Below are 13,186 nucleotides of genomic sequence, written 5' to 3'. Positions count from 1 at the left end.
TTTTTGCCAATTCTTGGCTTTTCTCTTTATTTTTCTTCTTATCTGGCTTCATTCTCAAAGGATATTCATTGATAACAGACTTTATAACAGCAAACTAATTCACACTTCAAAGAACATGTTATTATGCAGCTTTTGTTATTTGAGCTAACCATTAAATCAAACAAATACCACCACTGAATTGCATTCTAATTTCTACAACATTGGACAATCACTTTCTTGTTTCAAACATTTTTCTTTTACTTATGTAGAAGGGAAACAAAACAGAATTTAAGCAAATGATTGACAACAAGCACAATGCATATCACTTGTAAGAAAACTACTTAGAAAATGAAAGTGTAAAACATAAAGCATTTGGAGGCATCTCATGTTTCAGATATGCATCTTCCTTATTTAATTTTAAAAAGAAAACATGAAAAAAACTCCACCACCTCCTAGTTGTCGTGCTCCTTGCTCCTGCTTGACTCTCTTTTCTTCTTCTTCCTCTTCTTGGTTGCATCTTGAGGTTCTTCAACAGGGCACCTTCTATCCCAAATAGGGTCTATCAGTCTTGAAAGTCCAGCTTCCTCCAACCCATGCTGCATGTGTGCTGTATGTTTCTTGGTTCTTGCTCTCTGCTGGCCTACTAGCTTTTGGCATTGCTCAAATGGCTTGATCTGTGGTTCTAATGCTGGCATGCTGTGGACCAAGTAATCCAGCTTTGATTGGGTATCTATATCATACTCCATTCTATCATAGTGCATATGTTCTCCAATGGTATGATATATGTTCTTCCATTAATATAAATTTTGAGTGTATTCCCCATACTTGGCCTGTCGCAAGGACAATCTATCATATGATTCTCGAAAATCTACTGATTGCTCCATTTGCCCCTCAAGAACTCTAGCTTGAAATTCCCTTTGTTCTTCCAGCATCTAGAGTTGGAAGTTGTCTTGCTTGTCCATCATTTGCTGCTGCCACTGTTGTTGTTGCTCACGATCCTTCGAATATTGCTCTTGTTGTTGCAAGTATAGCTCTTGTTGCCTTAAATACTGCTCATGTGCTCTTATGTTTTATTGAGATATTTCTTCAATAGCTCTTTGTAATTGGCTCATGTCTATGGCACCAGGAGCTTGCTCTTCCTCCACTTGTGATCTTCTTCTTCTTCTTCCTTGGGCTTTTCCTTCTTCTTGGTTGTCATCACCAGTGGCGCCTTCCATTAGTCACCTAGTGATCCCCCTGCTTCCTTTTACTTTCTCTGTATCTTCATCTTCAAAGAGCACCCCAGCTCTGTTGCACAGCCTCAGAATAGTGCTTGGGTGACCAAGCCTACTTGATTTGCTTGTACTCTCAGCCATCTCCTGAATGCTGTCTGCTATGAGCTGTGAGAGGTTGATTTTTCATCCCTTTAAGATGCAGTATATCAGGATGGCTCGCTTGATTGTGACTTCTGAGGTGTTTCCAGTAGGAAGTATAGACCTCCTTACCATCTCATACCACCCTTTGGCCTCAGGTATGAAATCTATTCTGTTTAAATGGCTTGGAGCTCCCTCTGAGTCCCTTTCCCAGTCTCTGTCCTCAAAGCATAACCCATGTAAAATCTCGTCAGGGTCATTCTCACCCTGCAATATTTTCTCAAAGCTAAGCTCTCCATAGGTTATTACTCTCAATTGTAGGGCCCTCATGACTGATGGTGGACTAAAATCCACCTCAACACCCCTAACATAGCTCTTATAAGGAGGGCTATCCTGGCTTGGCTTCACAGCATTGGCGTAGAATTCTCTTATCATAACTGCACTGATGTCTGTTAAAGGTTCACATAAAAGTTCCCACCTTCTTTCCATGGTAATTCTTCTCATGACAGGATATTCTACGTCCCTCAGTCTAAAGCCCATTTTTGGAATGACATACTTTGACTCCATGAGCCTATGATACCTTGATTCATGGAATTGAGACTTGAATCTCTTTGTATCATAGGTTGATGGTTCGGCCACCATTGGCTCCTTGCCTTTCCTTCTTCTAGAGCTTGAAGAAGCTATGAATTAAGAAAGAATGGAGAAGAAGGGATAAACTTTGGTTGAGGAATGGTTTTGTTATGGAAGGGAATGGAAATTGGCATTGCTGTTGGGTAAGAAAGGCTGCTGGAACGTGTTTAGGATGAGGGTGTGGATGAACCAAGGCAAATAGATGAAGAAGTCTTGAAAATCGATTTGAAAAATTGATGGGTTGAAAATTGATTCCAACACCTAAACTCACTGGCAAGTGTACCGGGTCGCATCAAGTAGTAATTACTCACATGAGTGAGGTCGATCCCACAGAGATTGATGGATTGAGCAATTTTAGTTAGGTGGTTAGTTTAGTTAAGCAAACAGTTGATGATTTGAGTGAATTGTGACCAACAGAGGCTAAATTGCATGAAATTAAAAGGGAGAGGGGAAATTGACAGAGAAGTAAAGTGCAGACACTACAAAAAAAAGGCTATATTGTAGGAGTTTGTTAACGAAAGTTTTAAAAAAATCCTACAAATTTAATTTTTAAAATAAAAAGTTATCTTTTATTTTGTTAAGAGTTTTATTAATAGCAGTTTTTATTTTGAATAGTAGGATTTTTGAAACTCCCCCAAAACTAAATCAATTCCCTAAACAATTTAGCAATGCAAAAAGCTCTTTCTTCCCGCGAAATCCATTTTCCCACCTCGCTAACACCCTTTTCTACTCCCACTCTCCTGATATAGTAACTGCTTCATTCTCCATTGTTCACATTTCTTCATTGATTATTGCTGCTATTCGCGATTGTGCCCTTGCAAGTCCCGTTCGTAATCCTGCTGCAATTAGCGTTCCGATTGCTGCTGTTGTTGGCGTTCCGGTTCCTGCTACTATTCGTGTTTAGTGCCCCTGCTACTCGCGTTCGTGTTGCTGCTGCTGTTCGTGTTCGCATTCGGGTTCAGATTTGTGTTGCTGCTACTGTTCGCGTTCCATTGCTACTGCTATTGGCTTTCATAGTTGCAGCTGTGCTTCTATGCAAAGGTAAAAATTTGATCACATATAATTGAGTTTAGTAATTTGTTAGTGTTATTGAATTTTTCCAATTTGATATTTGGCTTCTTGAAAGATGAAACTATATTTAGTGATTCCAAGTTCATTTGAAATAGAGAATGCTTCATGCTTCATTAACTTCGACCTTCCTCAGTTCCTAATTAAAATCTTATGAGAAAATTTGAAGCAAATCTAATCTTCAGGAATTAAAAGCTTTCAATTTTAAAATTTTTTTTTTCTTTTTTCCTCCTCTAGACCTATCATGATGTTCTAGATTGGTAGCAGTGATTTTTCTTACTATTCTTATACCAACAGATGAATTTTGCCATGACCTGTGAGGTAGAATTCGGTGTTGCAGATTTGATTTGTGGGAATAGATTAGGGAAAATTAGATGCTAAATTCCTTTATAGAATAAAAAATGTAAAGAGTTAAATTGTGAATATAAAAAAAAATAGAGATAGTCAATTTTAAATTATTTTGACAAGTCCATATGATGGAACTCTTCTTAAAAGCTGCATAGAATACCTTGTCATCTATATATACGAGTCAGTGCCACAACCACTTACAATTATAATTATTAGCGGTAAGAATCATATTATAATTCCCTACTAATTAAAAACAAAATATTAGTTACATGCTTAAGACGCAGTCTTTTTTATTTAACTAATAAGCATATTGTATATAGATAATAATAGCAACCATTGATATTGATTTTCTCCTGTGATGCCTAAGATGTAACTTTTGTCTCGCTGTCACAGCTTTGTAATTAAATTGAGTTCAACCTCTCTTTGATAGTTGAAGTTAAAATAAAGAGAACATTTTTATTTGTGATAATTGTGCCTTTTGTTGCATTTTGTTATTTAAAATTAAAGTTTTCATTTGCTGATGTTCATACTAAACTATTTTTATCATTTTTTTTAAAATTGTTTTTGCAGTATCTAAGTAGTTGATTTGGCATACCTGTTGCTCCTATTTCATGTATCAGATCTAATCCAAACTATTCAGTTGATTCCTTTTACAAGGTAATTCTCTGCCTCAATAAAGTAGTTACATGTTCTTTATTCTGAATAAAATAGTTATAGTTTTGAAATTCTATGTATATCATTTTTGGGATTTTATTTTTGAAATATCTATCCTCCTTTTTATGTTCTAGTCATTTTTTTCTTTTTCTAGTTTTCAATTTATTTAGTTGATTGGCAATTACTGAGCTTCAAAAATATTTTTGAACAGCAAAAACTTTAACATAAAAAATATATAATAATATTCACATGAAAACAAAATGTATAAAATATAACTCATTTTAGAATAGTATTTTTCGAGTCTTGAATCGTTTAAAATATACAATAACTTAATTATAACTTAACTTTTTATAGCTAGAATGCTTGTCATAAAATATTATAATATTTAATTTATTGAATATTGAATATAGCTATGACTAAAAATTTAATTAAAAAACTAACCAAGTATAAAATAATACCCAATTAATTACATATAAAATAATTATTCAAATCCTTAAATGTGATATGAAAAACTATATTTGTTTAGAATTTAATTTAGAAGATTAAAACTTAAATAGTTGTAATCTGTTAAAATTTTCTATCACTTTACACCAATAAAACGACACCAATACTTAAAGAATAATTTAGTATTTCTGTGTAAAAAATTAAAAAAAATCAATGTGACATAAAATAGTATAAAAAAAATTAACAACTTATTATAATGATTACGATGACAAGATTTAATGTATTAATTACTTTACAAAAATAAATTACTTATTCCTTCTTTATGTTACAACTTTTTATACTTTTTAGTTGAATAAATTAGTTACAAATGGATAGAACTTGGATTGAAAAACCTCGAACAACAAAGGAATACATGGATGGCATAATTGGATTCCTTGATTTTGCTTTTGCGAGAGCGGCCATTTCGGATAGAATATGTTGTCCATGTCCACGATGTGCATTTGGAAAATGGCATAAATTTATTTAGTTGATTGGCAATGACTGAGCTTCAAAAATATTTTTGAACAGCATAAACTTTAACATAAAAGCCACATAATAATATTCACAGGAAAACAAAATGTATAAAATATAACTCATTTTAGAATGGTATTTTTCGAGTCTTGAATCGTTTAAAATATACAATAACTTAATTATAACTTAACTTTTTATAGCTAGAATGCTTGTCATAAAATATTATAATATTTAATTTATTGAATATTGAATATAGCTATGACTAAAAATTTAATTAAAAAACTAACCAAGTATAAAATAATACCCAATTAATTACATATAAAATAATTATTCAAATCCTTAAATGTGATATGAAAAACTATATTTGTTTAGAATTTAATTTAGAAGATTAAAACTTAAATAGTTGTAATCTGTTAAAATTTTCTATCACTTTACACCAATAAAACGACACCAATACTTAAAGAATAATTTAGTATTTCTGTGTAAAAAATTAAAAAAAATCAATGTGACATAAAATAGTATAAAAAAAATTAACAACTTATTATAATGATTACGATGACAAGATTTAATGTATTAATTACTTTACAAAAATAAATTACTTATTCCTTCTTTATGTTACAACTTTTTATATTTTTGGTTGAATAAATTAGTTACCAATGGATAGAACTTGGATTGAAAAACCTCGAACAACAAAGGAATACATGGATGGCATAATTGGATTCCTTGATTTTGCTTTTGCGAGAGCGACCATTTCGGATAGAATATGTTGTCCATGTCCACGATGTGTATTTGGAAAATGGCATAAAAGAGACACAGTTCAGGATCACCTGCTCTTAAAGCCATTTCCCAGAAACTATGTGATCTGGAATCGTCATGGTGAGATACAACCTGTTGAGCCAAGTAGTATAGAAGTGCAAGCACCACCATCTCAAGAGAATCTGCTAAATACATTACTGCATGATGTATTCGGCCACCATGGGGATGAAGGTATAATGGGATTGAATGATGCAGTTATACCCGATGGAGATGAAGACATCGCAGATGGAAGATTACATGAGGGCTCCTTTGATAATGGTAGTGAGTTCAATGAATTTTTAAAAGACGGAAATGAAAAGTTGCACGAGGGCAGTAAATGCACAAAGTTGGAGTTTATAATCAAATTGTATCACATAAAGGTCTTGTGTAGAATAAGCGATAAGGCCATGACTATGATATTGACTTTGTTGAGAGATACTTTCGATGGAATACAGCTGCCTTCTAGTTTTTATAAGGCCAAGCAAGTAATTTGCAAACTCGGCCTAGAATATACTAAGATTGATGCTTGCCCAAATGACTGTATGTTATATCTAGATGACACTCCAGATAACATACAAGATACATGCAAGTATTGCGGTATATCTAGATGGATCCCTAAGAAAAAAAAGAAAAAGCAAGCTGCAAAAGTTTTGCGATACTTTCCACTGAAGCCAAGGTTGAAAAGGTTATATATGTGTAGCAAGACGGCTGAGCACATGCAATGGCATAATTCTGCACCTGCAAGAGATGGATTACTGAGACATCCAAGGGACGGTGAAGCATGGAAGAATTTTAATGCGATGCACACACTATTTGCCGAAGAGCCACGAAATGTTCGCCTAGGTCTTGCAACTGATGGTTTTAATCCCTTCGGAGCCTTGAGTTCTACTAATAGCGTTTGGCCTGTGTTCTTGATTCCATAAAATCTTCCACCTTGGATGTGTATGAATCACACTTCTTTTATCTTATCAATGGTTATTCCAGGAAAGAAGTCCCCGGGAAATAAGATAGATGTGTACTTGCAGCCCCTTATAAATGAATTGAAAGATTTATGGATTGATGGTGTGGAGACATTTGACTCATCATCCGGAAACACATTTAGAATGCATGCAGCTCTTATGTGGACAATAAGTGATTTTCCTGGGTTAGGTATGCTATCTGGTTGGAACACACACACCGGTTTAGCTTGTCCCACTTGTAACTTTGATTCTTTTCCTTGTTATCTCCGTCATAGTTCTAAATGGTGCTTCATGGGTCATAGACGTTTTTTGGGAAGAAATCATAGATTTAGACTGAATCGTGTTCGTTTTGATGGAAGCACAGAGGAGCGTGGTCCACCTAAGAAGTTATTAGGTTCTGACATTCTTGAACAACAACAGGATGTTAAAACACGAGATCAGCAACGAGAAGAATCTCGTAGTGGTGGGAAAAGACCTCGACGAGAAGTTAAGCAGTGGAACAAGCGAAACATTTTCTTTGATCTTCCGTACTGGAAAACCAATTTGTTGCGTCACAATCTGGACTTTATGCACATTGAGAAGAATGTGTGTGATAACATTTTGTACACTTTGCTTAATGACAAAGCAAAATCAAAGGACAATCTCAAGGCACGGAAAGATTTGAAAGAAATGGGCATAAGGCGTGATCTCTGGCCAAGTAACAATGGATCATGTCATTTATCTTTATTTTCACTAACACGTGACACCAAGAAGCTATTTCTTTCGGCATTGAAGAATGTTGTGCTACCAGATAGATACTCAAGTAATATTTCGAGATGTGTGGATGAAGGACAGAAAAAAATTTTTGGATTAAAAAGTCATGACTGTCATATTCTTTTGGAGGAATTGTTACCAATAGCAGTTCGTCATTTGCTGCCAGATCATGTTACCGCAGTATTGGCTGAGTTTGGCTCATTCTTTAAGATCCTTTGTGGGAAAAGCTTAAGTAACTCTGAACTTGACAAGCTCCAACAACGCATAGTGGTCGTCCTTTGCCAGTTGGAAATGTTATTCCCTCCATCATTCTTTACCGTCATGGTTCACTTGACGGTCCATCTAGTAGATGAAGCAAAGCTCGGAGGTCCAGTGCATTATCGATACATGTATCCAATTGAGAGGTAAAATATTTTGTATGATGAACTAAAGATCGTTAGAATTGCATCTCTAGTCATGTCATTTTTACTTGATTTTTTTATATTATTTTAGGGACTTAGGCCATCTAAAATCCCATGTGCGGAATAGAGCACAAGCAGAAGCATCTATAGCTGAAGGATATTTAGCTGAGGAATGTCTCACTTTTTGTTCTCGCTATTTTGAAGATATAGAGACAAGGTTCAATAGAGCTAGACGTGTATGTGATGACCCGCTTGACAAGGGATGCTCAGAATCTTGTCTCTTTCCGCCGGTGGGTAAAGCAGGGAGTTCTGGTACAATTTTTACGTTGAATGAAAAGCAAAAGCTACAAGCCCATAGATATGTGTTACTAAATTGTCAAGCCGTCAAGGATTATGTGAAGTAAGTAAAGATAGAGGTTATTTGCAGTAATATATTCAGAATCTATATTCGTGAGTGACGTACTCTGAATCCAAATTAATTCCTAATGCAGTGAATTTAGAGAATACATAAGAAGAAGCTCAAAGGGAAGAAGACCGAACCCCACAGACATAGAGAAGAGAGTATTTAAGGAATTTGTTTCGTGGTTTGAAAAACGAGTAAGTTACTTAATTATTAGAGTTTATGAAATGGAAAAGGTGTTAAGATATAAACGTTTTAACTCTCATAACTTATCCCAATTTCAGATAATGAACCCAGATACCATAGAACAGTTGTCTACTGACATAAAATTTTTAGCACGAGGCCCCTTATCAAATGCAACGAGATATAGTGCTTATAAAATAAATGGTTGCACATTTCGAACTGTTGCTCGTGAAGAAGGTTTGAGGACACAGAATAGTGGAGTATATTTAACCTCTAGCACACCATGTGTTGCAAGTCGAGTTGACAAAAATTTAAGACAAGGTGATGTACCCTATTATGGCAAGTTGGAGGATATAATTGAGGTTAGCTATTATGGGCGATTCACTGTTGTTCTCTTCAAATGTAAATGGGCTGATTCCACTCGACATAGAGGATATAGAAGAGATCAATGGCATTTTCATTGTGTTAACTTTGAAAGACCAATTCATACCGGTGAACATGAAGAAGATGAGCCTTATATTCTAGCGTCACAAGCATCAATGGTATACTACGTAGATGATGTCGTTAACAAAGGATGGAGTATTGTTGTTCATTTAAAACCAAGAGATTTGTATGAAATGGGTGATGAAATTGAAGAGGCTGCAGATGAGGATGAGCCACATCAAGAGCAAGCTCTTGATCAATATTTTGGTAACAGTGATGAATACATTCAATTGGCAACAAACCACTTGATCGATGACGTAGTTGACTCATAATGAGAAATCTAAGGTTAAAGCTTATTTATATATTTGTTAATTTTAAAGTTATGGTTAATCCGTTGGCTTGTTCATAAATTTTATCTCTGGCCTAATTTTGTGTGAAATATAACATGCTTTTTGAGTTATTTTCTCTAACTATTTGTTGTTAAATTCATTTACAGCAATGCCGAAGTGTAAACGGTTTACTAATCCCCTGAGATCAGCTCCTCTACCTGAAAATGGTTTTGATCAGTCTAACGACGAGGTATTTCACAATTCACCTACGGATATCTCACCACCTAATCATGATTCACCACCTAATCATGATTCAGCAATACAAAGCAATCCGAATAGTAATATGGATCATTCACTGCCTAACCAAGGATCCCAAGAACATACTAGGCCCTTTGGTGGACGTCAATCTTCTGAATATTGGACCGTGGAGACAGTAGGTATGGTGCATAATAAACTTAATTTCTCATGCTGAGTTGCTAAATAAGTGCTTTCTATATAAATGCAAATTTTTATATTTTAATCTTTATATATAATATATTTTTTTGTGCAATCTCTTGTATAAAAGTAAAAAAGTGATGCATTGATAGCTGAACATGTACTATGCCAATTTTTACAGGTCTAATGCTGATTATTTAGCTTTCTATGTGGCTATGGTTGAATAATATTAAAGTTTACTTATTTTGAGGCATATGATAAAGACTTCAATTGTACGGAAATGTTGCCCAAAATATTTTTAATAAAAATCTTAAAATATTTACCCAACTCCCGAGGCATAAAATGAAAATACGAAATAGTACTACTCCTATAATATTACTAGATGACAAAGTGATATGCATATGCATAGTTCTGGCTTTTGTGAAATCACATTATTTATCATCAAATCATCATGATCTTTTCCCTTTCAAATCCCCTTTTCGTTTTGTCCAAATTGTTATTTATTTATCTTCTCCTTGTAGTAATAATGAAAACTCGGTAGAAAAATAATGAGTGGTTGTCTGGTCAATATTGTAAATTGCTCTCTGTCTCTCTCTCTCTTTCTCAATTAGATGTCCATTTAATTAACTTTTTCGTTAGTCACTTTATAATTTAAATAATATAATGATCATATCCAATAATTAAGGTGGCTAAATTGCACGTTAATGATATCTTGTTATTTATGTATGATTCTTTTTTATAGCCAAAATTTCATTTCAAAATTTCTGAGGGCATTGCAAAGCGATATTGCAAATTGAGCCTTGCAAAAAAGTGGTCACAACATAGAATTAAGTTATGGAAAGAGTTCTATGATCCATGCATGAGTAGACAAGCACTCATTGATAATGTCTCAGTCGGCATCGACAGAGATCAATGGGCATCCTTTGTTCAGTATCGGTTTCTACCTTCTACAATGGTAACATGCTAAAATTTTCAAAATATAATATTAATACGTAATCACTTTTCTAATCTTCATTTTTCTTTTTTTATAGGAGATGTGTAGAGAAATAAGGAAGCCCGCAAGAAGCAAACAATTCCCCATACTGGTGGCTTGAAACCCATCTCAAGGAAAAGACATGAAATAGTATGAACCATCAATCATTTTTTGTTTTTACTACGTTAAGATATGCTCTTTAACTTTTTTTTTATATTCTTTTGTATAGTTTTTAGAAACTGGTTGAAAAATTAGCCGTGGAGAAATGTACATAGAAACTCATAAGAAGAGAGATGGGTCGTTTGTGACTGATGAAGCAAGGGATATAGCAGTAAGTTGTACTTTTTGGTCTATTTTAGTACAAAGTGTTACTTCAAAATCTGCCAAACCTTAATGTTATTTTGTTATATTTTTGTTGCTTAAATCTCAAATGCAAGAACAAATTGAAGTACTTATGACTCAAAATGAGAAAGATGAATCTGGACCATCTACAAATGATGCTATTGGCAAAGTGTTTGGGGAGGAGCATTCTGGTAGGGTGCGATGCATGGGAATGGGAGCAACACCTACTAATACTTTCAGAAATGGCAATCATCCTAGCCAGTTAGCTAATTCTTCAACTTCAATGTCATCTACTACCAATTACTCGCAAGCTGATTTTAAGCGTTTGGAGTCTAAATTTGATGGGACATTAGCTGCATTCAAGGCTTATTTTGTTGCTAAAGAAGGAAGAATTCCTGTTGAACTTACTAGTATATTTAACCATAGAACTCAGGTAAATTGCCATCTCTTGTCAAATCTATGTTGTACTAATATTTTTAAAAATTATGATAAATGATAACCGTTATATTATGCTAATGTTCTAGCATGGTATTAGTCTCGTATATTCTAACTTTTACATGCCTACTCTTACTAATTTGTTGTTCAAGTTTTTCACACAAGAAAAGGTTAATGCCTTTTTAACATTTTTTGTCTTTGAATTATCGTTATAGTGTCATAGATGTGGCAATTTTTATGTTGACATTTCTATTTTTATTTTATTTTAGGCTAATGATGTTGAGAACGAACCTATTACACCGACAACAGGAAGAACATCATCAGGAGGAAGCAATGAAAATCGTGAAGACATTGTTTAGTATTACTTTAAAGATTGATTAGTTGTTTATTGTTGCACCTTTGTTAGGGTATTATGTTGCATTTTTTTATTAAACAAACTTATTCAAGTAGAGAACTCATTAGTGGTAGTTGTGAGTTTATATTATTTTAGCTTATTTAATTTTTAGGATTAGATATATAAAGACAGTGATGATTCAGATATTATACATTTTATTATAATATTAAAAAGTTATTATTTATTTTAATGGGTTATATTTTAGATTTATACTTTAAAGAATTTTATCTTATTAAATTTTGCATTCTAATAAATATTATATAAAATAAGAAAAAACTATATATATCATAGTGAAAATATTTTGGCATTACATTTTAAATTGTGGGAGTTTACAACTCCAACAAAAAAAAATCTTGTTTTAAGTTTACCATATTTGCGGGGGTTTAAAACCCCCACAACATGAATAAAAAATGCTGCAACACAAAACTGTTGGAAGTCTTCGGAAACCGACGCGATTTAGTTGAAACCCCCGCAAATAGCGGGGGACAAAAACCGCCGCAATTTGGATTTCAAAATTGCGTCGGTTCTGATAAAACCCCCGTAAAATATTGCAGCACACCTAACTGCGGGAGTTTATTAAACCGCTGTAATGCAATCTGCGGGGGTTAAAAACTGCCGCAAATTAGAAAAAAAAACCCCGCAAATTAGCGTGTTTTTTGTAGTGAGAAGAGTAAATTGCATGAAACTTAAAGTGCAAGAAATGTAAATTGCTTGAATAGTAAATGGATGTGGGAGCTGGGATTCAGAATTCAACAAAAGAATTTAAAGAGAAATTGATCAGAGAAGTAGAAGATGAAATAAGTTGCAGAGAATCTAAACAGAAAGGTAAAATTTGTTTAAAGAACAAAACAGAAAGTAAACTTAGCTCAATTGTGAAATCTAAAAAAGAAATTGAAGATCTCAGGAGATCAATGAGACTGGAAAGTAGAGCTAGATCTCAATTCCTTCCTTGATCAAATAGAAAAAGATTTGCAGAAGAAAGGAAGATGAAAGCAATAAATGAACTTCAGATTCAATTCTCAATTTATTGAATTATGCAGAAGAAAATCAAAGAGGGATTTCAGATCAAGAATTGAAACAGAATTCCTTCAATCTCAATCCAAAATTTAGAAACAGAAAGTAAGAAATGCAAAAGTAAAAACAAAGAGAAAGAGAACTCAGATCTCAATCCCAATTCCTCCAATTCAAAATGAAAACTAAAATTCAGCTCAAAGTAAAATTGAAAAGTGAGCAACAAGATACAACTAAAAATGAAAAGAAAAAAAGGTCCTCTACAAATCAAACTAAGTCCTATTTATACACTTTCTAATTTTTTATCTTCAGACTTTGGAGTAGGCTTTTTCAAATTGGTGAAGGATTTAATCCAAGGTGGCATTTTA

At 33.7% G+C, this 13,186-nt stretch overlaps 2 protein-coding genes across 2 annotated transcripts; both read left to right on the top strand.

Annotated features, from left to right (window-relative positions):
• LOC107620696 lies at positions 6,752-9,231 on the top strand. The gene is made up of 4 exons (XM_016322825.1): positions 6,752-7,896; positions 7,985-8,293; positions 8,385-8,490; positions 8,578-9,231. Exons 1-4 carry the CDS (start codon positions 6,752-6,754, stop codon positions 9,229-9,231), a joined length of 2,214 nt encoding a protein of 737 aa, XP_016178311.1.
• On the top strand, positions 10,919-11,936 carry LOC110268108. The gene is made up of 2 exons (XM_021114007.1): positions 10,919-11,411; positions 11,683-11,936. The coding sequence occupies exons 1-2, from the start codon at positions 11,067-11,069 to the stop codon at positions 11,770-11,772; spliced, it is 435 nt and encodes a 144-aa protein (XP_020969666.1). The 5' UTR covers positions 10,919-11,066; the 3' UTR covers positions 11,773-11,936.

This window comes from Arachis ipaensis, chromosome B10 (assembly GCF_000816755.2).
Source record: "Arachis ipaensis cultivar K30076 chromosome B10, Araip1.1, whole genome shotgun sequence".
Taxonomy (NCBI): Eukaryota; Viridiplantae; Streptophyta; class Magnoliopsida; order Fabales; family Fabaceae; genus Arachis; species Arachis ipaensis.
Note: the sequence above shows the minus strand (reverse complement) of the source record. Positions and strands in the feature narration are given on the sequence as shown.